General features: G+C 51.9%; 1 protein-coding gene across 1 annotated transcript; it reads right to left on the bottom strand.

Moving 5' to 3' along the window:
* On the bottom strand, window positions 3,984-22,329 carry SIGLEC1 (sialic acid binding Ig like lectin 1). Its single transcript, XM_005688201.3, has 21 exons — window positions 22,015-22,329; window positions 21,369-21,728; window positions 20,795-21,091; window positions 19,011-19,277; window positions 18,449-18,703; window positions 16,944-17,243; window positions 16,031-16,288; window positions 14,422-14,751; window positions 13,893-14,147; window positions 13,383-13,685; window positions 11,585-11,845; window positions 11,113-11,424; window positions 10,360-10,614; window positions 9,794-10,063; window positions 9,464-9,715; window positions 8,839-9,144; window positions 7,967-8,227; window positions 6,928-7,230; window positions 6,567-6,669; window positions 6,133-6,205; window positions 3,984-5,484 (listed from the first exon to the last, which is right to left on the bottom strand). The coding sequence occupies exons 1-21, from the start codon at window positions 22,061-22,063 to the stop codon at window positions 5,410-5,412; spliced, it is 5,145 nt and encodes a 1,714-aa protein (XP_005688258.2). The 5' UTR covers window positions 22,064-22,329; the 3' UTR covers window positions 3,984-5,409.

Genomic DNA, 25,409 nt, shown 5'->3' with positions numbered 1-25,409 from the left:
GTATTCAAAATTCAGTTAGTAAGAGTTGCAGTGGGGTGGGTAACCTATGCTGACCTGATTCAAACATCAGGAAGTATGGTGGCAAGTACAGGGAACAGCGCATCCTCTCAGACCACATCCCTCCAACAGAAAGCTATTATTACCTTCTTGTATAGGTTTTTTGATTATTTTATTGTGTGTCCAAGACAATACAAACATTTTCCCCCTCTTTTTAAACATTTTTTGCACCTTTTTCCCCCCAGTTAATATGCCTTGAAGATCCTTCTTATCGGAGATCTCATTAACATTATTTCTTTTTTTTTTTTTTTGCAGGGGGAGGGGGGAGAGGCTATACTGCGGCAGCAGGTGGGATCTTAGTTCCTGACAGGGGATGGAACCCCCCTGCCCCTGCAGTGGAAGTGGGGAGCCTTAGGAACTGGATCACTGGGGAAGTCCACATCAACACTATTCTTATGATTATTACTACTATTCTATTATTATTACTTTGGATGTTAAAATTAACATTATTACACACAATAAAAATGCACTTATTTTAAGTGTACAGTTAGATGAGTTTTGATAACTTTATACACCTGTGTCATCACTTCCACAGTCTAGATAGAATATTTCCATCACCCCCAAATAATTTCCCTGTGCCTCTTCCCAGTCAATAACCTCAGATATGCAGATGACACCACACTTATGGCAGAAAGCGAAGAACTAAAGAGCCTCTTGATGAAAGTGAAAGAGGGGAGTGAAAAAGTTGGCTTAAAGCTCAACATTCAGAAAACGAAGATCATGGCATCCAGTCCCATCACTTCATGGCAAATAGATAGGAAAACAAGGGAAACAGGGACAGACTTTATTTTGGAGGGGCTCCAAAATCACTGCAGATGGTGACTGTAACCATGAAATTAAAAGATGTTTACTCCTTGGAAGAAAAGTTATGACCAACCTGCTGCTGCTACTACTGCTAAGTCGCTTCAGTTGTGTCTGACTCTGTGCGACCCCATAGACGGCAGCTCACCAGGCTCCGCCATCCCTGGGATTCTCCAGGCAAGAACACTGGAGTGGGTAACCAACCTAGATAGCATATTGAAAAGCAGAGACATTACGTTGCCAACAGAGGTCCATCGAGTGAAGGCTGTGGTTTTTCCAGTAGTCATATATGGATGTGAGAGCTGGACTATAAAGAAAGCTGAGCGCCGAAAAATTGATGCTCTTCAACTATAGTGTTGGAGAAGACTCTTGAGAGTCCCTTGGACAGCAAGGAGATCTAACCAGTCCATTCTGAAGAAAATCAGTCCTGAATATCCATTGGAAGGACTGATGCTGAAGCTGAAATTCCAATACTTTGTTCACCTGATGCAAAGAACTGACTCATTTGAAAAGACCCTGATGCTGAGAAAGATTGAAGGTGGGAGAAGGGGACGTCAGAGGATGAGATGGTTGGATGGTATCACTGACTCAATGGACCTGAGTTTGGGTAAACTCTGGGAGTTGGTGATGGACAAGGAGGCCTGGTGTGCTGCAGTCTATGGGGTCACAGAGTCACGACTGAGTGACTGAACTGACTGCAGTCTCTCCCCCACTCCTAACCCCAAGCAACCACTGATAAATTTTCTATCTATAGATTTGCTTATTCTAGAACCTCAAACAAGTAGAATCACAAAGCATGTACTCTTTTGTGTCTGGTTTCCTCCCATCTCTGCATTTGAGATTCATTTATGATGTTTCATGTAGCAGTAATTTGCTCTTTTGTAGTACTGAGCATGGTCGGTGGTATGAGGGAAGCGCAGTTTCTTTATTCTCCAGCTAGGCATTTGGGTTCTTTTCCAGTTTCGATTCTTCTAAATACAGCTGCCACAAATTACTGTGTAAATCTTTTTATGAACATGTTTTCATTTCTCACCTGTAAATACCTAGAAGTACAATTGAAAGGTCATACAGTAAAAGGCATGTTTAATTTTTTAAAGAAGCTATTTTCCAAAGTACCTGTACCATTTTACAGTCCCACCAGCAATGTGTCAGAGTTTTTTATATCCTCACCAACATTTTAGTGTTGGCCAACCTTTAAAATTTTAGCCATTCTAATAGCTAAAATCTACATCAGTTTTAATAGTTAAATGATGTCATTTATTCATAGTCTCCTCTTGGGCATAGAAATGGTTTCCAATCCCTTTGCTCTTACAAACAATGCTGTAGTGGACAGTTTCATACACAAATTCATTTGTGAGATGATTTCCTACAAGCAGGACTTCTGGGTCAAAAGATATGTGCTCTTGTTATTTGGGCAGATAGAGTTAAGCTGCCCTCCGATTTGTACCAGTTTACAATTGCATCTGGGGTGCTCATTTTCCTCCAGCCTTCCCAAAACAGTTATCGAGACTTTATTGATATGATATTTGCTAGTCTGCAAGTGAAAATGGAGTCTTCATTTCCATTTTGTCTTATGAGTCAGGTTGAATATTTATTCACACATTTAAGAACAGTTTGTCTGTCTTTTTCCCTGAATTGCCTATTCATATCTCCAGCTCATTTTTCTATTGAGGTCTTTCTCTTAACAACTTGAAGGAACTCTCTATATAAGGAAGATGAACCCTTTGTCTGGAGTATGAGTTGAAAACATTTTTCCCAGTTTGTGAGATGTATCCAGCCTGGGGCGTATGACTTCAGCTCAATTATACTCACTGCTAAGTAGCATTCAATTGTGGACTATAACCATGTGTTTTTTTCATTGACACTACTGTTGCTGGACCTTTGGGTGGTTCTTAGTTTTGAGACGTTATTAAAAATTGCTGTGTGTGTCCTTAACTTCCTCCCTTTGCCTGTCCTGCTTCCTCCACCCCTTTGCTGGTCTCCCCTGGGAACATATCCTTAATAGGTCACTTGCACATGAATCCTTGTCTTGGGGAACCAGACCTAGTACAGACATAGATCACTTTGGTTATCCTGGGTGCTCCAGTATAAACAGGCTAGAGAGGCATCAACCCCTCCTCCTGTGGATAAGGACTTGTAGCTTCCTGATTTGCCCTCTCTCAGGAGCCACATTCTCTTGCGAAACCTCTTCCCCAAATCCTCCCTGAAGGGGAGAAAAGAGGGATGTCTTTTTCTAGATAGCTTTGGGGGCTTGTGACTGGGCGAGGGACACAAAGGAGACTCTGGGGGCTGGTTGCATGGGTATATTCACTTTGTGAAAAGTCATTGAGCTGTACACTTAAAATGTGTGCACTTTTCTATGTGTGCTACGCTTGAAATAAATGTTATTTCAACAGTCTTGAGGAGGCTCAGACCACTGGGGATGGACACAACTAACCTCTCTGAGAACCTTCCAATCCCTGGTGGACCTACACCCGCTTGGAGGTGCACAGAAGCAGATGAAGACTCCAGGTCAAATGTTCCCAAATCCCCCAGTAGCCATCCTTTCTGGGTCTACTCGTGGTCCTCCCCTTGCCCTCTCTTCCTTGCTAGGTGCGTGCATGCTCAGTTGTGTCACACTCTTTGCGACCCCATGGACTGTAGCACGACAGGCTCCTCTGTCCAAGGAATTCTCCAGGCAAGAATACTGGAGTGGGTTGCCATTGCCGTCTCCAGGGAATCCTCCCAACCCAGGGATCAAACCCAAGTCTCCTGCATTGCACATAGATTCTTTACCTGAGCCACCAGGGGATAATCGGGTGCATTTGGTTTGCTCTCTCCCCGTCCCGTCTGATTTTAACCCACAGTTTCCACTTAACAGCAATGTAGACAAAACACCCCTTACCAAGTGCTTGCCCACAGCATGCCAAGCACAGCGCTGGTCATGGGAGCAGAGGTGAGCAGTGCCCAGAGCCTCAGGGAGCAGGAAGGAGCCCGAATCGCTTGAGTGTAAGGTAGTTTGTGGTAAATGTTATGTACTTTGCACCCACTGCTGCCTTCAGCAGACAGTCTTCCAGAAGAAACCCCACTCACATTCTAATCCTCTGTGTTCAGGATTAGAATGAAAAAGATTCATTCCAGTTATGTCACAGGATGGATGTTTATTGGGAGGACATGTTTGATAGACCCCAGGAAGAGCCTGGCAATCGGGCACTGATAAGAATGGGGCCTGGAACCAGAAGGGTCCATCTACGCTGCATAAGCTCACCTGGCCTCGAATCTCTTCCCAACCTGTTAGCTCCTTTGCCAACTTCCCACTTCTCTCCACATTTCTCAACTCAAATCCCAGAGTGGTGAGCTTTGTGCTCCTCCCACCATCTGCCACCAGGATGCCAAAGGAGTCACTAGCCCACCTGAGAACTGGTTCCCCTCAGGCACTGACTTCCCTAGGGGCACGTTATTCTTTCTTTGTGGCCGTTGTTTGTCTTAGTAGCCCCTGGTGCACACACTTCCAGGAAGAGGATGTGAGCTCGCTTGATCGTGGACAGGAATACACTTGGAGCAGAAACAAGGATGCTGACACGATGTCTGCTCCCCACACTCTCTGGGGGTGGGGAGTGTAATGGGGGCACCTCTTCTTTCAAGGGCTAGACCTGGCACAAGATGCCTGTTCAGGCAACTCGACTGCCTGGCATTCCCTCTCCCTAGGGACCATGAATCCTTCTTGACTTTCTCAGTCTTAATATGTGACAGGCACTACCTCCTCCAGGACTCATGACCAGAAAGGACAGAGGCATGCCCTGGCCTTCAGTAGATGGGCACTGAGACAGAATATGGCCTGCTGGCAGCATTCTCGTCAGTGTTCTCAAAGTCTCAGGGGTGAGTCCATAGTTGGGAGTCCTTTGGAAATATAATAAAAACTACATTTCCCAAAATCCCTTGCAGCTTGGAGTAGCTATATGACCAAATTCCAGCCAGAACTTCTGGGTTGTATCCACAATGGGAATGAGTGTGCCTTTCATTTCACTTCCACTCTTCCCTCTTCTTGCTGGAAGGAGTATGAGCCCAATGGGATCATTGTGAACTTCACAATCAAAAGCAACATTTTAGGGATGGAGAAAAGCAAAAGAGAAGGATCCAGAGCTCCAACATCTTAAACCACCATAACATATGCAGACTAGTATGAGAGAGAAAAATCAAATTCTTTCATGTTGAAGTTACTGTATTTGGTCTTTTTAGAGCAGCCTAGCTTATATTCTAGTCACTATAGGGTGCCTTGACCAGCTTGTAACGATATAGAAAGCTCTTCTTCTATTCTAATCCATCCCAGAAGTCCACGGTGCGCTTGAAGGAAGAAGATGTGAAGAGGTAATGCATTGGAAGATAAATAGAGAGATGAGATCCAGAGAAGAGAGAAAGAGAAATAGACAACGTGATCAATTCATTTCTCTTCAGAGTTGCCCAGGGTCAACACCCTTTTGGGTAGATTGAGGTTCACCACCACCTCTCACCACCCATTTTTCTTGGGGGTTGGAGCCAGATCATAGAAAGTCAGATGCCACAGAGATGTTTTCAGAGGGAGTCAGGACCCAATGCTGCATTGTTCACAGGGCTCGAGTCATCACAGATTCTGGTGACTTCCTCCTCCTAAAGGCAGGAAACGCCACAGGTCAGCTCAGGGGCGGAGCTCAGCATGAGGTCCAACATGTGGCTGCATTAGGATCAATGAGCTTCCCACCGAGAAAACTGGTCACTAGAAGACTCTGGGAGCAGTCATCACCTGACCTCTAGCTCTGGAGGGCAGTCCTCCAAGTCCCCAGGCCTGGGTATGGGTCCCCAGGGGATTGGAGAGAGTGTGCATAGCTGAAAGTGTGGCTGGGAGCCCTGGCCCACCAAATGGATTATTTACAGAAAGGGACACACCACGGGGGAGGGGAAACAGACTTTCACTCCTGCTCAGGTGATGGGCAGAATCAGGAGTGAGGAAGAGAGACCCTAAAACCCAGGTGGGGTCCTGTGTTGCAAGATGTGTTCTGGAAGTAGCGGCGATGCTGCTCAGTCAGAATGTCTGCTCCAGCTATTCAGGCAGCCAGGCAGCAAGCCCGTGACTGCTCTGCTCTACTCAGAATATGGCCCCCACTGTCTTCTCAGGGGGCGCTGGGTCTCTGTGCTCCCTCTCCAATCTCCCCCAGCCCCAAGCACTGTCCTACAAATGAGAATAATCTCTCAGTGCCAGTCCACCGTGCAGGTTAGCCAAGGACTGCAGCTGCACGTGCCCACATGGTGAATGGATACCTGCATGGTTTCCTTGTGAGAAGCCATCTCCACTGAATTTTCACCCTCTCTCAGCTTCTGGAAATGCCTCCTTCTGCAAGGACAAGAGTGGACTCAGAGAGCCTCTCTCCTCCCCTGCCTGCCCCCGTTCCATCCCCCGACCCCGTGAGCTTACACCCTGCTCGATACACAGAGCTGTGGGGGAGATTTGTGGAGAGTAGGCTATTTGATCTTTCGTCCTCCCCAGTCCTTTCTTCAGCAGTGAGAGAGCAGAGATAAGGAAAGAAGAAAACTATGGAAAGATAGATTTAGAGACAATTTTAGATGGGCTTCCCAAATTTGGAGCAGAGGGAAGGAGAGGGGACAGTCTAGAAAGTATGGAGCTTGTGAATTTGGTGGGAGGGACACGGGGGAAGGAAGAGGTTACTCTGTTCATCTTCTAGCTCCAGACCCACCTCCAGGTGTAGTAGGCCCCCAGGCCCAGCAGTAGGCAGAGAAGGCCAGCCAGCAGTCCCAGGACCCAGAGGAGCTGCTGGAACAGCTGCAGGCGGTGCAGGGCTATAACACGAGGTGAGGCTTAGGGGGTGGCTGTGGCTCCAGGCCTCTGATTCTCCCTCCCAAGCGGACTCCCCCAAGATGAAACCTATTTTAAGTTCTACTTTTTCTTGGAAATTTCCCCCTGCAAAGGAGTTTCAAGCAATCAGTCTAGACTCGACAAGCGGAAGGGATTCAGGAAAGACCTCAGAAGGAAGCCTCTGGACCTGGGAGCTGGGCCTTTGTGCAGCACAGCCTAGGAGATAGGGCGGGGGCTCTCACCTCTGGTTCCAAAGTAGGTGGCAGCAGAGGCAGAGCCCAGGGAATTAGAGGCGGAGCACACATATTCCCCCTGGTCACTGGGCCTCAGCTCCTCTATGACCACCCTCAAGGCATTGGGGGTGACTGAGACATGGATGTGTGGCTTGGCAGGAGCAATCTTGGACTGGCTAGAGGCCACCAGCCGACTGCCAAGGTGGAGGGTCAGGCTGGCCAGGGGCTCGCTGTCTACTCGGCAGTCCAGAATGCCTTGGATGCCACCCTCAGGCTCCACAAAAACCGTCATCGTGGGTGTCTTGGGGGGATCTGCAGGAAGACAGGGTGTGTGGTGACTGCAGAAACAACTACACAATTCCTCCCTCCTTGTAGCCCATGCAAGGCGACTGCTGCTCCTTCCATTAAGAGGCAGAGCTTGTTTCCTCACTCTTTAAATCTGCGACTCCCTTTGAAGGCAGAAGTGCCTTTGTGTGACTTCAGGGCTAGACCTCAATGGGCCTTGCAGCTTCTGCTTTCCTTGGAAAACAACCAAGTAGAAGCCCAGGCCTGCCTGTTGGACACATGAGGCCCAACTGACAGCCCACTCCATTTGCCAGCCAAGAAGATGAAATAGCTGCAGCCACGTGATATAAGGCCACAGAACTGCTAGCCCAGCCCAAATTTCTGACCTGTAGACTTGTGAGCAAATAAAAAGTGGCTGTTGTTTTAAGCACTAGGTTTTGGGGTGGCTTGTTACACAGCAATAGCTGACTAATACAGTGTGGGCCCTTGTGAAGAGTAAAATAGGGGGCTAAGGCTGATGAGGGCTTACTCTGTGCCAGGCATGCTGCATGCTCTACCTTCTGCACTCCTCACAAGGAGAGGGGACTGACATTTTATAGATAAGGAAACCAAAGCAGAGAGACACAAGATCACACACCAGTCAGTGGGGATTCTCTGACCCAGGACTCCATTGCTGTGAAGCCCTTGGTTTTTGCAGGCAGAAGAGCATGTGAGAGGCAGGGAGACTGAGGCAGGGGGAGGATGTCAAGGATGTGACACTCACAGAGCACGTGGAGGGTGACTGGAGCAGAGGCGGTGGCCCCAGTGGGGAGCTCAGCCTGGCAGTGGTACATCCCAGCGTGGTCGCGGGCCACGTGGGTGAAGGCGAGGGTGGGTACAGGCTCCGTGTGTAGTTGCCGGCCATTCCAGAACCAAGTGAAGGTGGAGTTGCCCATGAGCCCAGGGCCACCAGGGAGCTGACAACTCAAGTTCAGTGCTGCTCCCTCGGGCACATCTAGCCCTGGCTCGGCCAGCACATGCACACCTGCAGGAGCAGATGCAGTTGGGGTCTGGAGGCCTGTGGGAGCTGCAGCCTCTGGCTTGTCCTCTGTGCATAATATAGGATCTGGATCCCAAAGGTGGGACTGTGTCTCCCCCATCAGACTGCCATTAGGGCTACCTCTCCTTGCCCTGGGGACTTCTGGGGCAAAGCAGTGCCTCCCTCTCTCATCAATTCAGGCTTTTTGATGGATGAGGCTCTGTCTTGCCCCCAGATTGAACTCCCCAAGGATGGGGCTGCACCTTGTCCTGCAAACTGAGCTCCCTGAAGGTAAGATTGGATCAGTCCTCCCATTCCCAGTTTCCCCAGGGCAGGTCTGTGCTCCCACCCAGTCTGGGCTCTCTCAGGGCAAGGTTATGTCTCCCCTCTACCCATGCTCCCCTTGAGCTGTTGCCATACCTCCACCCACCTCTCTTGTAGGGAGCTCTCCAAAAGCCAGGCTGTTTATCCCCCTCAGGCTGAGCAACCCCCCTCCAGTGGGCACTGTTTCTTCCTATCAAGTCAGGCCAGCCAGCTTCTTCTTGTGGGAGCCCCACCCCACACACAGACTCAGACCGCACAGCAACAGCGCCCCTCCTGCCTCCTGGCCGGCTCACCTTCTGCCTGCAGCTGCCCCAAGGTGGTGCTGACTGAGCCCAGCAAGTTGCGAGCTGTGCAGACGTAGGTGTCCTCATCCCCTGAGGGCACGGCTTGCACTCGCAGCCGCAGGGCATTGCGGGCCACCTGGACATGGCCCGTCTCCACTGCCAAGCCAGGGATGCCGTTGCTGGTGGCCAGAACTTTGCCATTGCGGGCCAGGGCCAGCTCAGCAGGTGGCTCACTGTCCACGGTGCACTGTACCACAGCCATGGGGCTGGTCCTTGAGTCCCAAAAGGAGGACACAGCGGCGTCCCGGGGGGCATCTGGATGGTGGAGCAGGGCAGAGTTGAGGGTCTTGCTTGGAAACCCTGTGCTATCCATTGCCCACCTGCCTGGCATTGGTGAGGCTGAAGCCTTTGGGGAAATGGTCACTTCTAGGGAGTGACAGCTTCAGGAATCCTGTGGGCAGATTCCTCCAGGCAGGGTTCAGAGGACCCTCAGGAATCTTCCCTCATCCCCTATGTTTTTCCCCAAGTGTCCATTCCCAGGTTCAGTCCTGTGCAGTCTTGTGCCCACCCGGACTAGGGCCCAGAAGCGCCCTCCCCTCACCCTGGGCACCCCCAGGCAAGGACCCTTGCTTACAGAGGACATGCAGCGCTGTGGGCCGGGAGCTGCGTGTACCCTGGGCATCCCGGACCTGACAGGTATAGGCTCCTGCGTGAGCCCGTGTAACCACTGGGAAGGAGAGAGAGGCCTCTGGCCCCTCCTGCAGCCAACGGCTATTGTGGTACCAGGCATAGACGGTGGGTGGGCGGGCAGCAGGGTCTTCACAGCTCACTGTGATAGGGGCTCCCTCGGGCACAGCGGCTGACGGAGCCAGAGTCACCTGCACGCCTGTACCAAGAAGACAGGGTCAGCTGGGTCCAGCAAGACACCATAGCTGATCCCACCCCTGGCTAGGCCCTGCCTCACCCTCTAGCCGCAGCTCTAAGGATGTGTTGACCTGACCCAGAGGACTGCGGGCTGAGCAGCTGTAAAGACCCTCATCGCTGGGCCCGGGCTCCCACAGCTCCAGCTGCAGGGTGTTGGGGACAGAGGCTGTGGTCGAGGAGGCCAGGAGACGGCCAGCATGGCTGAGGACCAGCTGAGCAGGTGGACGGCTGTCCACGGTGCACAGCACCAGGGCAAGCTGCCCGCCACGGCTCTCCAGGAGATAGGTCAGGCGCAGGCTGCGGGGGGCATCTGCGATGCAGGAAGGCAGAGAAGGAGTTCAGCGCCCACAGCGGTAAGGAGGCCAGTTTGCAGGTGGCATTCAAAACAGGAAGGCTTTGGCTCTCTGCTCTCAACGGCCTCCACTTGCCCAACCTGCAGCACTGCTCCTCTACCCTAGTGTCCCCCAACTCTAATGCTCCTTGTCCAGTGCTAGCCAGCTGGGTACTGAGTTCCTGGGGTAGATGACTGTGGGACTTGGCCATGCCCTGATCCCCACAAGCTGTTGTCATCCCTGCAAGCTCCACCCTGCACCCAACCAGACTCACAGAGGACATCCAGGGTGACAGGCCTAGAGAGATGGAGTGTCTGGCCAGGGATCAACACGCCACAGCTGTAGGAGGTGGCGTCCACGACCGTGACATTGGGGAGGGCGATGGAGTGGGCAGCATCTGGACGCTGCTGCCCATCTTGGTACCATGTGTAGGTGAGCTGGGTCATGTGAGTGGTCCATACAAGGCAGGTCAGGTTCACCAGCTGTCCCTCCTGCACGGTGGCTTTGGGCCACACCTGCACACTCACAGCTGGAGAGAGAAGAGGGCACAGGGATACCAGGGAATACCGAAGGCTGTGTAAAGCAAGCCACCTGTAGGGTGGGAAGCCTCTCAACCTCTGGGAGGCACAGGTGACTCGCCTGTGAGTGGGGCTCAGAGATGGAACTTGGGAAACAGCTTATCACCTGTCAGGTGTTCCCCAGCTGAGTTCTCCCTGGAGTGCCCTGAGCCCTCCCTGACCCTGTTGGAGGGCACCTGGGAGAACACAGGCCTCAAAAGCCCTGCTGTGGTTTCTCCTTGAGTGACCCGTCTGATTAGTTTTATCCCGTGAGCATCCATGTAAAATTCTGTTTTCAAAAAGGTTCTTCAGTGAAAACCAAGTTTGGAGATTGCTGCCCTTAAGAAGAGTGGGAATGCACTGTCCTATGTTCAGCCCTCCTGCTGGTGTCTCAGGCTTCCAGAACCCTCTCCAGCCTCCTCTTCTCTTAAAAGAACCACCCACTCACACACTCACAGCCCCATTCTGACCTTGGGCATCAAAGGTGGCTGAGGCCAAGGCCTGGCCCAGGGCATTGGTGGCCTCACAGGTATAGATGCCTTCATCCTCCAGCACTGCATTGTGAATCTCCAGGCGCAGCGTGTTGGGGGCCACAGCCACCTGTAGCCGGGGAGAGCTGCCTGCAAGCTCCCCCACTCCTTGCAGGGTAGAGGCCACGAGGCGGTCCCCGTGCAGCAGTCGTAGCTGGGCTGGAGGGTCACTGTTCACACGGCACAGGAGGAGGCCCAGTCGCCCAGGGCCTGTGTCCATGAGGGTAGTGAGTGTGGCCTGGCGAGGGGCGTCTACACAAGGCAGACCATGGTCAGGGCCCAACCAGGTGTTCCCTCATCTAGGACTCTCTCAGAAGTAGAGTCCAGGACCAAGGGCTCAATATCCCCTTCCCCAGTCATGCCCTTGGCTCCCTCCTTCCCCAAGAAACACAAACGGGATCAAAATGCTTACAAGACACATGGAGGCTGACCGGGGCTGCCAGGTTCGTGGTGGCTGAGCCAGGAGCCTGGGCTTGGCAATGGTAGGCCCCAGCTTGGCTCAAAGTTATGGCTGCAAAATGGATTGTGGCTGAGGTGAACTCCTGGAGGGGCTGGCCATCTCGGTACCAACGGTATGAGGTCCCCTCCAGGACCCCTGTGGGTACTTGGCAGCTCAGGACCACAGCCTGGCCCTCCTGGAGCTCAGGCGATGGTGACACCCGGACCCAGGCTCCTACAGGGAGAAACCAAGAGCAGATGAGGGCCTTCCACATCTGGGACGGCGTTTGTGTACCCATGAGGACACCAAGACCCCAACCCCACGTGCCAGAGCCACTGCTCACCCACCAGACCACTGCCGAGGGCCCCACTGCAGCTTCACACCTCTTCCTCTCCTGCGCCTGACTCCTTTGCTCTGGTTCTGACCTGGCATTCACTGCCCATCACCTTGAGTTATGGTTTTGCTTGGTCAATCATATCTCACCTACCACAGGGTGAGCCTCACCTGGGTCTAACCCTAGTGCCATGCACAGCACCTGCACGTGTTAGCTCTTGACAAATGTTGTTTTGACCCCATAAAGCACAGAAATGGTAAGGACTTAGGTCCAACCAAGGACCACTGTCCTGATCATGAGCTGACCTCAGCATGGTGACCAACAGCTTGGAAGGGGAAATTAGCAGCTCTCTCTAGCCCATCTCCGCACCCAACTTCCAAGTCATGAGAGCCCAGGAATGGAAGACCAGGCAAAGGGCTGTCTCTGGTTCCCCCCAGATTTAAGGCAGGAAGAGAGCAGGTGAGGGACAGCTAGAGTGGTGATTGAGAGCTCAGACTGTGTCAGAGACCAGCATTGAATTCATCCAGAGCTAACAGGGCCCCTCCTGGTCATGCGACCGTGAGCAAGCCCCTAGATCTCTGACCTTCAGTTTCTCTGCCTGTGAAAAGGGTATGATAAATAGGAGATACAGAAACAAGTCCCAGGGAAAATGTTCAAAAATTGATGTTTGTCACTGTGGGAGGAAAAAAAAAAGGTTTTGTTTTTCAGCATTATTGGTATTAACTTTGTTTTTTCTGGCTTATTCACTTAGGCAGGATTATTACAGAAGATATATACAGATAGATAAATGAATATGGATATATTCATATACATATATATATATGTATAGTCAGACACAACTTAGCAACTAAACAGCAACCAACAATGTATGTACAAATGTGATCATTTGCACATTATATGGGGCTTCCCAAGTGGCACTAGTGGTAAAGAACCCTCCTGCCAATGCAGGAGACGTAAAAGACATGGGTTCAATCCCTGCATCAGGAAGATCCTCTGGAGGAGGAAATGGCAACCCACTCCAGTATTCTTGCCTGGAGAACCTCATGGACTGAGGAGTCTGGTGGGCTACAGTCCTTGGGGTAACAAAGAGTCCAACATGACTGAGTGACTTAACACACAGATTACATATTCCATGCACGTGCTAAGTCGCTTCAGTTGTTTCCAACTCTGCGACCCCATGGTCTGTAGCCCACCAGGCTCCTCTGTCTATGGGATTCTCCAGGCAAGAATACTGGAGTGGGTTGCCATTTCCTCCTCCAGAGGATCTTCCCAGCCCAGGGATCAAACCCGTATCCCTTGCATCTCTTGCATTGGCACAGGGTTTCTTTTTTTACCACTAGCACCACCTGGGAAGCCCGTATATGACACATCTCTACACAAGCATGCAGAGTGGCCCCCAGGACACTTGGATGCACCGCAGCTACAGAGGACACTCACCTCGGACCTGGAAGAAAAGGGAAGTGTTAGTTGATCCCAGGGCATTGTTGGCCTCACAGCGGTAACTGCCAGAGTCCTTAAGGCTCAAGTCTTGGACCTCTAGCTGCAGGAAGTTGGCTGTGGTTTTGGCCTGGAGGCGGCCACGGGATGGAAGCTGGGGCCCCGGGCTGGTGGCCAAGAGGTGCTCGCCGTGGAACAGAGCCAGCTGGGCGGGAGGGCGACTGTCCACAGTGCAGACAAACACAGCCGTGTGGCCCTGGTCCACATCCAGGAGAGCAGACAGCTTTGGAGGGTCTGGAGGGTCTGTAGAGACAGTGGGGAGCTCAGGCCAGCCCCTACCCAGCTCACCACCTTTCAGCCGCCAGGCTGTCCTCCAGATACGCAGTCCAGGCCCACATGCACCCACACCCAAGCTGTGTTCTTGCCTCCTCAAACTCAACCTCAGCCCTGTTTGCCCCAGACCGCCCCTTCCACCCTCCAAGGGCCCAAATCCCCTTGCCTATCACCCACAGAGCACTCGCAGGACCACAGGGGTGGAGAGCTGGGCACCGGCCTCAGTGAGGATGCAGCAGGCATACAGGGCGGCATCTGTTCTGGCCACAGGCAGCAGCGTCAGGTTCTCCAGGGGGCCCTGGGCCCACAGGGCCCCATCTCGGAACCAGGTGAAGTTGGCAGGGCCGCCAGCTTCCCGGTTCACCCTGCAAGTCAGGTTGGCTCCAGTGCCCTCCTGCAGCGTGTGCGACGGTGTGATGACCAGGACGGTGGCTGGAGAGCAGGCAGCACAGGCTCACTGAGATGGGCCTCAACCCTGATGGCTTCCCCCTAGTCCCCAGGGTGAGCGGTCCTGCCTCCCTGTCTGGAGCAGGTGGGAAGGAGCCCCTCTGGGTGCCCATGTGGCAAGGGGAGGAAACCGAACTCCCTCCGCTGACAGGAGGTGGTTTCACCCAACTGACCCTCCTCGGAGCTGGGGGTTGCAAATGAATAGGGTCCCAAGTACCAGCCCCCGACCCCAAGTGATATGCTCCCTGCCCTGCCTCACCCTGGGCATTGAAGTTCGCTGAGGCAGAGGCGTTGCCCAGGACATTGCTGGCCTCGCAGAGGTACACGCCCTCGTCCTCCAGCACCGGGTCTTGGATCTCTACCCGCAGCAGGTTGGGGGCTCTGGTAACCTTTGTGCGTGAGGAACAGCTCTCGCAGGCGCTACAGCTGCCCCCTGATGGGAGGGCAGAGGCCACCACGCGACCCCTATGGAGCAGCCGCAGCTGGGCCGGGGGGTCGCTGTCCACACGGCACAACAGGAGGCCTCGCTGACCGGCTCCGGCAGTGTCAGGGTCCAGCTGGGCAGTGAACGTGGGCCGGCGTGGGGCATCTGGAGAGAGGAGTATGGGCACTATCCCACAGCCTCTGCCAGGCTCCCACAGGTACAGTCAAAGCTAGCTAGGCGCCCAGAACACACTGAGCAAAGGCATGAACCCGGAGCTGCTGCAAACAGCTGTGCAGACAGTGCATTGTACAAGGATCACCGGACCGGGGTGGCACGACCTCAGCCCATGCCCGTGTGCTGAACTATGCCTTAGCACTGGCCTGAGTCTTCCCAGAGGAAGGAGGGCCTTTTTCTATCTTGCTGCTAAGTCACTTCAGTCATGTCCGACTCTGTGTGACCCCATAGATGGCAGCCCACCAGGCTCCGCCATCCCTGGGATTCTCCAGGCAAGAACATTGGGTTGCCAACAGTGGGTTGCCATTTCCTTCTCCAATGCAGGAAAGTGAAAAGTGAAAGAAGTCGCTCAGTCATGCCCGACTCTTCACGACCCCATGGACTGCAGCCCACCAGGCTCCTCCGTCCTGGGATTTTCCAGGCAAGAGTGCTGGAGTGGGCTGCCATCGTCAGAACTGTATGGGCTAGCAGCCACCTTGCATCCCCGCCATGTGCTCCTGGGCAGGGTACCTACAGAGCAATCCCTGGCTGTTTTACTGTCTGCTTCCTCTCTTCACACCCCCTCCCCTAAGACCCTGCCTGTCTCTTATCTCTTATCTCCAAGCCAGCTCCCATGAGAACAGATAATGCCTAAATTGCCTTTCTCCTAGAAGTTTCTGAAGAGTGGGACCAAGAGCCCCAGGTGATCTCACCCTGAACACTAGAAAACCCCCAAGAGGTGACCGCTCTTCCTGACAGTCCCTGGACATGTGTCCTGCACACGTTAGGGAAGCTGTGCTGGAAGCTGAGTGTGTCCTGAATGTTGGTCAGCCGCTCAGGAGCATCCACCCTTGACAAGATGCAGGCCCTGTGTGGGGAGGCTCTGCCTTTGTGTCTGCACCTGTGAGGGTGCCGCCTATGGGGCGTGTCTACATATATAGGAGTAGTGTCCCAGGGCCCAGCTGCAGAGGCTACAGCTTGGACATGGTGTCCATGATGGGTCTGAGGCTAGAGGCAGAGCTCTAATGGGACTGGGATGGGGAAATGGGATGCCCTAGACTCGGTCTCCATGTTTCAGCTAGGGCGGTCAGGGCCATGGTGCCCAGGTTCGTGGCTGCCTTCCATCGGAACTCTGGGCAGGACAGAGTCAGGAGGTCTGGAGGAGGGGGCTGATGGGCTCTGGTGGCTGATCTTCCCACAGCAGGCAGGGGCTGGAGGGAAGGCTACTCACAGAGGACGGTGAGGACAGCAGGTGAGGAGAGCCCGCTGGTGCCATGGCCATCCTGGGCCCGACAGTGGTATGAGCCGGCGTCAGTGCTGGAGACCACAGGGAGCAGGAGGCTGCTGCTGGGCCCCTCGAGGAGCAGGGCCCCATTTCGGTACCAGGAGAAGCGGGTGTCAGGCATTGGGCTCAGGCTGCTCCTACAGCTAAGTGTTACCGCCTGCCCTTCCGCCACTTCTGCTGCTGGGCTGATGAGGAGGCGGGCCACTAGCGGGAGGAGAGAAGAAAGCTCAGCTCCCCTGCATGTCTGCAGCTCCATGCCACCCACTGTAGGAAGCCCTCCTGGGCTTCTCCCAACTCAATTATCAGAAGGTCTGAACATCATGGCATCAGCTCTGTAAATCTCTTGATGATCAGAAGGGTTTGGCCTTGAATGCCAATTCAGATCTATTGGTAGCTGGCTGCAGCATGGTTGAGCAGGATTCTGGGCCAGATCCTAGGCCTTTGTCAAAACCTGGCTTGATCAGTTAGCTATGCCTGCCTCAGAAGGAGGGAAGGCCAACATGTGCACCAAGACTCAGCCTCTCTATTTGGGCTTCTGCATCTGACTCCTACCACAGAGTCTGCTCCAGATGTTTAGTAAATAAAAAACAAATGAATGCGCATTGAAAAACCCTATAAGTTCAGAGTCAGAGTGGATACAAAAGGAATAACTCAATCTGCCATGTTTCTTGTTTTGCTTTGACTTAGGGGGAAACTCTGGGACTGGGATGACTGTATAGCTCAGATCTTTGATGTGATTTTTTTTTTCTAGCCAGCTAGGTCAGGCCCTCAGTTGAGCCCTCTTGGTTCTCAGGAGGAAGAGGCCAGAGCAGGCCTCCTCCTCAGGCTCCTTCTACCAGCCCCAGTGGGGCCCTCTTACCATTGGCATGGAAGTCCAGGGTGGAGGATGAATTCCCAAGGGAATTGGTGGCTGAGCATGTGTACTCCCCACTGTCAGTTGGCCCCAGGTCTCGAATCTCCAGGCGCAGGGAGTTTGGGGCAGAGTAGACACTGAAGCGTGGGCTCTGGTCACCCTCTCCGGAAGTTGAGGCGAGGATGAGGCCCTCACGTGACAACACCAGAGAAGCCAGGGGCTCGCTGACCACTGAGCACTGGAGGATGCCCACCAGTCCCTCCTGCGTCTCCAGGAAGGCAGTCAGGTGTGGGGTGAGGGGCGGGTCTGCACGGAATGAGGGACAGGCCTGTTACCCTCAACAGGTGCATTCCTGATTTCCTCTTACAGCCTCTGACCCCTGCACCTACTTTGTCCCATGATGCCCTGGGAAAAGTTAGTGACCCCCAGCAGCTCCTATTTGTCCTCAGACTGGGCAAATCATTCTGTTATCCTAGTTCATCCTAGTCAATCCTTGCAGTCACCCTGAGAGTGGGGATCCAGAGACCCCACTTTAATGGTGGGAAAACTGGTAAAGAAAGCTGGCAGGGGACAGCACAGCAGCAAATGATCAAAGTCCACACTCCCAGCAATGAGACAAACTGCCCCCATGTGCCTCTTGAGGTGACACAGGGAGACAGACACAGAATCATGTCCGTGGTGTCTCTGCCCAGGTGCACGGGCTTGGTCTGCTCCATTCAGACTGATGCAAGGGGAGAATATCACAGAACAACTGACCTGTGCTCGTCAGGGTTCAATGTCAAAGAAGACAAGGAAAGACTGAAGAAAGGAGAATAAAGAGACTTGACAACTTAATGCAGTACAAGATCCTGAACTGAATCCTAAACCAGAAAAATAATTACCATAAAGGACATTATTGGGCCGACTGGTAAAATTTAAACATGGATTGTAAATTAGATAATGATCTTGTATGAATGTTAAGTTTCTTGACTACATATAATTGTTGTGCTGTGGTTATGCATGAGAATGACCCTAGGAAATACATGCTGAGAAATTAAGGAGTAAAGGGCCATTATGACTGAAGAATATAAATGGATACATAGATAGATTATGTGTGCATGTATACATATAGAGGGCATATGTATATACACATGTGAATAGAATGTATATGTAGCGAAAATGTGTGCAAGCGTGCACACATATATGTGCATGTGTATATGCATACATATATGTGTGTAAGTACATATGTACACACAAATATAATATATAGTTAGAAAGAAAATCAAATGTTAAAAAATGGGAGTCGAGGTTAAAGGTGTATGATAATTCTTTGTATTTTCCTTGCAACTTTTAAGTTTGAACTTATTTCAAAATAAAAAGTTGTTTAAAATAGGACACTGAGGCCTGGGGAGTTCAAAGCCTTGCCCAGACGTGAGCTCAAGGGCACCCCGGCCGAGGACCCCAACCCTCCTGCAGGGGCTCTAATCTTTGGCCGGGCTCCCAGCTCCAGTGCCCTCGTCCCCACCACTTACGGTGGACCACCACGCTGACTGGGTCAGAGCGCTCTCTGCCCTGGGCATTCTGCACCTCACAGAAGTAGAAGCCTGTATCGGCCCTGGTCACTGAGTGCAGCTGGAGGGTGCGACTGTGGGTGTCCTTCATCAGGCCGTGGTTTTTGTACCATGTGTAGCGCAGCTCCCTGGGCGCTTCTTTCGGTGTGTTGCAGGCCAGCGTCACAGTCTGGTTCTCCAGAATCGAGCCTGCTGGGCTCACCTGGACCACAGCCACTGGGGGGCAGCATAGAGCACACTGAGGGCTACTCCGGGGACTTTCAGGCCCCGCCCCTCAGGGTTGCAGCCCATCGGCCTAAAGCTCCGCACCCTGTACATCACACCCCACTGAGGAGGAGCCTCCTGGGCTGGCCATGCATCTCTTTGCCCTGTTTACTGCCAGGGAGGTTTGTCACCTGTCAGAAGCTAAGCTGGAACTCCTCACAGGCATCCCAGGAGGCACCTTGGCCTCGTTTCCCTCAGCTCCCATGGCCTGGATGCCTCCCTACCCTCTGGTCAAGACCCAGGCTCACCCAGGACTCACTGAAGATGTGAAGGCTGACAGGAGGTGAGACCGAAGAGCCCACACCATTCCCAGCTTCACAGGTGTAGACGCCAGCATCAGCCCAGGCTGCCTGGGGCAACTGTAGTACACGACTCCGGGTTTTGAGGTGCGTCCCATCCTTGACCCACTGCACAGAACTGACCTGAGGGTGACTGCTGTTCACCTGGCAGATGAGTGTGACCAGATCCCCTGGAAGGATGTTCCGCCCCGAGGGGCTGAGGAGGATTTCCACACCCTTGGGGGCATCTGCAAAGCATGACAGGTGTTGTCGAGTATGGTGCCCAGGGAAGGCAGGGGCACTTTCCCACTCCTCTTTCAACACTCTGCCCTAAGGAAGCCCACCCAGATAAATCGGAACTCCCATCAGTCCCCTGTCCAGGGCAGGCCCTGGCCTCACATTGTGAGGAAGCCTGCTCCTGTCCTTGTCTACTGACAGCCTGATGCCGTGATGCTTGGCACAGCATTCAGCCTGCACTGCCTTCAGTGGCTTTCTGCCTCATGACGTGTCCATCGCCATCTCTTCTATCTGAGGGCCATGGGCACACTGCTTGCTTTAGTGGCTTGTGGCAGCTGCTGGCAAGGGACAAACCACCTAACACAAGGGCTAAAGGCAGAGTCAAATTCTCTCTGAGAATAGTTAACTCATTTGTTGGGAGATGCCAATGATACAAAGAAACTGCATTTCTTTAAATCTCGTTCTCAAGCCTCTCTCTATGTAACTATGCTAATAACAGCGAATATTTTCAGGAGTTCCCTGATTGCCTAGTAGTTAGGACTCTGGGCTTTCACTGCTGTGACCGGGGTTCAGTCCCTAGTCAGGGAACTGAAATCTCACAAGCCATGCAGTTCAGTTCAGTTCAGTTCAGTTCAGTTGCTCAGTTGTGTCTGACTCTTTGCAACTCCGTGGACTGCAGCACGCCAGGCCTCTCTGTCCGTCACCAACTCCTACAGTTTACTCAAACTCATGTCCACTGAGTTGGTGATGCCATCCAACCATCCCATCCTCTGCCGTCCCCTTCTCCTCCCGCCAAAACAAGCCATGTGGTGTGGCAAAAAAAAAAAAAAAAAGCTAGTATTTTCAAGTTCTTAATCTATGTAACTATGAAAATAATAGAAGCTAATATTTTTGCATGCTTAATAGGTGCCAAGCACACTTTTAATTTTCATAACAATCCTGTGAGATAAAACATATTTATTATTATCTCCACTACAGAGAGGTAGTGAGAAAACAGAGGCTCTGAGAGGCAAGTAACTTGCCCAAAGTTTGCTCATCTAGTCAATGGTGAAGCCAGCAGCCTGATGCCTATGTACAACAGTTGTTCTAGAACAGGCTGCCCATCTTTACTGTGATGGGAAGATGCATAATCAAGTGAAAACTTGGAATTCCTCCCACTGTCTCTTTGCCACGTCCAAGTGTTACCCTGGTTGTTGAGTGTGAGAGGCAAGAAAGGGGTGAACCCTCACCACCTCCTCATCCTCCAGAGCTGGTCTAAATCCCAGGGCCCCTACTGCCCAACCCCCAGTGCTCCAGCTGAGTCTTCCCTTCCCTGCCCAGCCTAGCTTTAGGGACTGGAGGTGGAGGGAGCCTTTCAGTACTACTCTCGGGGATTAGCAGTCTTTCCGCCTGCTCCGCCCTGGAAGTCCAAGCACAGCCTGGCTATTCCTGCAGGCCGGAAGCAGATGGTTTCCACTGGGGAACCACAGATGTGTGTGAGCTCAGTAACAAGGATGTGCTACCCACTCAGCCTGCCACGTTCACTCACACTGCACTTGGAGGTGAATCTCGCGCTGAGTCCTATGGTTGGCCGCCGAGAGCTGGCAGCTCAGGGTCCGGCCATGGTCCTGCCAGGACAGGGCCATGTGAAGCGTCTCCTGGTGGTGGATGCCCGTGGGCTCAAGCTTCTGGAGTGTGGAGGTGATGGAGCGGGCAGGGTCCTGGCCTTGCCACCGCAGGGTGACCGGCTCCTGCAAGCACGCGTAGGGAGTGGAACAGTTGAAGTCCACCTCCATGCCCTCATGTAGCTCAGCCGGAGAGGCAACGGTGGGCATGATGAGCTCCTCTGAGGACAAAGACAGGAGGTTGGGGGCTCCCCTTCACCGTACCTGAGACCACCTGCCCTGGAGACCTCAGCCCAGGGCAGGGGACTTCAAGGGGAAGGAGAAAGCCAGGGGTTCACTGGGGGCGAATGCTCGGGGGCACAGGGATGGGCTGGAACTGAAGCCAAGATTAGGGCTGGGTTTGGGTTTGGGTTTTGGTTTAGGACCAGGGTTGGAGCTATGAGCCAGTGGGGCCAGGAGCAGCCTGGAGTCCCTTCCAGTCGGTGACCCTGCTCTCACCCGTTACAGTGACTGCTGTGCCTCTGACATCTACCCAGCGGTTGACCTCGCTGATCTCGAAGCGGAAGTTGTAGGAGCCTGAGTCCTCAGGCTGCAGGTCCTTCAGCAGCAGGTTGCACACCTTGAGCTCAGGATTCCCCACCAGCTGGGCACGGCCTTGGAAGCGGGCCTCCACCAGCTGGGGGTTTGTAGAGTGACTCACTACCTGCCGTCTGCCTGAGTAGTCATAGTACCAGATGGCTGTGATGCCATCAGGCACTTTCACACTGGCAGGGAAGCTGAAGGTGCAGGGGATGACGAGGCAGGACCCCTTCATACCCTTCACAGTCTCAGGACTGGAGACGCCCCACGAGGTCAGGTCTGAGGGAGAGGCAGGACAAGAAAGAGCGTAATGCAGGCTTGGGGTCATGCTCTGCCCCCCAGAAGGTGTTCCAGACGCCCTCGCAAATCCTGCCCTGCCCCCAGCAATGCAATCCCTCTGGGCACCCCAGAGAGGATCCTTGTACCCTGTCACTGCCTCCTCATGCCATCCTTCAACCTCAGCAGCTAAACCTGTGACCAGACACAGTTCAGTCTGCCCAGGCCAACAGAGGCTGAACTCGCCGCGGCCAGGCCCTGTGAGAAGGAAAAGGCCAGCAAAGCTTACCTGCTGGGATGGGTAAGGCCAGGAGGAGGAGCTGGAGCAGGAAGTCCATAGCAGGTTGTCACTCTGGTTCTGTTGCCTACGAGGTCGGGGAGCACTGAGCTGGGCACACAGGGATCTCCTAGGGAACCTCAGTCTCAGAGCCTGCTGGGATCCCAGTCCTGTTTCCCCATACACTATGCTGGCAAACCCAGTGAGAGGGCAGGGCAGCTGCCAGCTGGCATCCAGGAGCCCATGTTCCCAGCTCAGGCTGTGTCCAGGAATGCCTTCACTTGGTGGCCCCAGAAAATCCTGTCTGTCGCTTGGCCCCACCCTAAGTTCTGCTTTCCCAGCCTCTTCAAAGATGAACAGCTGTGTCTCTATTTCCCCCACTTCCTTGCCCCCTCCCTGCCGTCCAAGTCACCAGCAACTGGAGCCCAGAGAGGCACAAAGACTTACTCCAAGGCATCCAGCAAAAATGATGGTTTTTTACTTGAAATTTGTCTCCCTACCACCAGTCTTACCAGCTGTAGACCATAATGGAATTTGAGCACTTAGAAAACTTCAGCCTTCAAGAGTCCTCCCTTACTCAAAAACCTACTATGGCTCCCCATTGCCCATGAGATGTGGCTTCCCTACATCCCCAAAAGGCCTTCCTTTCCTACTGCCAGCTCTGCCCCCATTTAATGCTCCCCCTGCGATCAGTTCCCACCCTGGGGCAGGTACTCTCTGCCCACAAGCTCTCCAGCTATCCAGCTCTGGCTTCACCACAAATGATCTTTGCCTGTTGAAATCTCATTCAGTCTTCAAAGTGGCTTCTAGCTGAAACTTTCCCTTTGGGGTCTCTAGCCACCCTAGAGCCATTTCTGTATTTGCCTTGTTCTTTGTAGCTGTGAGCACCCATTTCTCAGGACTTGGGACTGAGGACATGTGTCCTGCAGCAGTGCAGAGCCCCTCGCCCCCTGCAGCAGTGGGCAAGAGAAGAGTGTAGTCCTTGAGGGTTTAGAGTTGGTGGCAGGGCAAGTTTGGTGTGACAGGGGACACAAGAACCCTGCGTGACATATAGCTCACAAACAAGAGATAAATGCCTACTGTATGCCATGCACAAGAAGGCAGGCCCTTCACCAGAGAGTACCTCTGGAACCATAAAATTCTTAGAAGAAAACAGGTGAAAATCTTCATGACCTAGTAGCAGGCAATGATTTCTTAAGCATGACACCAAAAGCAAAGCAACAAAAGAAAAAATAGATAAATTGAACTCAATCAAAATGCAAAATGTTTTTTGCATCAAAGGATACTATCCAGAGAGTGAAAACTGTGAGTGAAACCCACAGAATCGGAGGAAAATACCTGCAAATCATATAGCTGATAACGGATTAACATCTGGAATTTATAAAGAATTCCTATAATTTAACAACAAACACCCCCCCCCAAAAACAACCTAAATTTGAAAAAATGTGCTGAAGGCTTGAATAGACATTTCTCCAAAGATGATATACAAATGGTCAACAAGCCCATGAGAAGATATTCAACATCAGTAGTCATTCAGTTCAGTTCAGTCACTCAGTCGTGTCTGACTCTTTGCGACCCCATGAATCGCAGCACGCCAGGCCTCCCTGTCCATCACCAACTCCCAGAGTTCACTCAAACTCACGTCCATCAAGTCGGTGATGCCATCCAGCCATCTCATCCTCTGTCATCCCCTTTTCCTCCTGCCCCCAATCCCTCCCAGCATCAGAGTCTTTTCCAATGAGTCAACTCTTTGCATGAGGTGGCCAAAGTATTGGAGTTTCTTTAGCATCATTCCTTCCAAAGAACACCCAGGACTGATCTCCTTTAGGATGGACTGGTTGGATCTCCTTGCAGTCCAAGGGACTCTCAAGCGTCTTCTCCAACACCACAGTTCAAAAGCATCAGTTCTTTGGCACTCAGCTTTCTTCACAGTCCAACTCTCACATCCATACATGACCACTGGAAAAACCATAGCCTTGACTAGATGGACCTTTGTTGACAAAGTAATATCTCTGCTTTAAAATATGCTGTCTAGGTTGGTCATAACTTTCCTTCCAAGGAGTAAGCATCTTAATTTCATGGCTGCAATCACCATCTGCAGTGATTTTGGAGCCCCCCAAAATAAATTCTGACACTGTTTCCACTGTTTCCCCATCTATTTCCCATGAAATAGATGGGCTCGATAAAGGACAGAAATGGTATGGACCTAACAGAAGCAGAAGATATTAAGAAGAGGTGGCAAGAATACACAGAAGAACTGTACAAAAAAGATCTTCACATTTTTGTACAAAAAAGATATTTCAAATCCTGGAAGATGATGCTGTGAAAGTGCTGCATTCAATATGCCAGCAAATTTGGAAAACTCAGCAGTGGCCACAGGACTGGAAAAGGTCAGTTTTCATTCCAGTCTCAAAGAAAGGCAATGCCAAAGAATGCTCAAACTACTGCACAGTTGCACTCATCTCACACACTAGTAAAGTAATGCTCAAAATTCTCCAAACCAGGCTTCAGCAATACATGAACCATGAACTTCCAGATGTTCAAGCTGGTTTTAGAAAAGGCAGAGGAACCAGAGATCAAATTGCCAACATCCGCTGGATCATGGAAAAAGCAAGAGAGTTCCAGAAAAACATCTATTTCTGCTTTATTGACTATGCCAAAGCCTTTGACTGTGTGGATCACAATAAACTGGAAAATTCTGAAAGAGATGGGAATACCAGAGCACCTGACCTGTCTCTTGAGAAACCTATATGCAGGTCAGGAAGCAACAGTTAGAACTGGACATGGAACAACAGACTGGTTCCAAATAGGAAAAGGAGTACATCAAGGCTGTATATTGTCACCCTGCTTATTTAACTTCTATGCAGAGTGCATCATGAGAAACGCTGGGCTGAAGGAAGCACAAGCTGGAACCAAGATTGCCGGGAAAAATATCAATAACCTCAGATATGCAGATGACACCACCCTTATGGCAGAAAGTGAAGAGGAACTAAAGAGCCTCTTGATGAAAGTGAAAGAAGAGAGTGAAAAAGTTGGCTTAAAGCTCAACATTCAGAAAATGAAGATCAGTAGTCATTAGGGAAAGGCAAATCAAAACCACAATGAGCTACCACTTCACACTGTAAAAAAACAAACAAAACCAGAAAATAACAAATATTGACAAGGCTGTGGAGAAACTGGAAGACTCATGTACCATTAGTAGAAATGTGAAATGGTGCAGCCCTTTTGGAAAGTTTTGTGTTTCCTCAAAAAGTCAGACACAGATTACCATATGACCCAGCAACTTCACCCCTAGGTATATACCCAAAAGAATCAAAAATAGGGCCTTAAATAGATATTTGCACACATATTCACAGCAGCGTTATTCATAATAGCCAAAAAGTAGAAGCAACCCAAGTGTCCATCAA

This window comes from Capra hircus, chromosome 13 (genome assembly GCF_001704415.2).
Source record: "Capra hircus breed San Clemente chromosome 13, ASM170441v1, whole genome shotgun sequence".
NCBI lineage: Eukaryota > Metazoa > Chordata > Mammalia > Artiodactyla > Bovidae > Capra > Capra hircus.
This window is presented reverse-complemented; position numbering and strand designations above follow the sequence as displayed.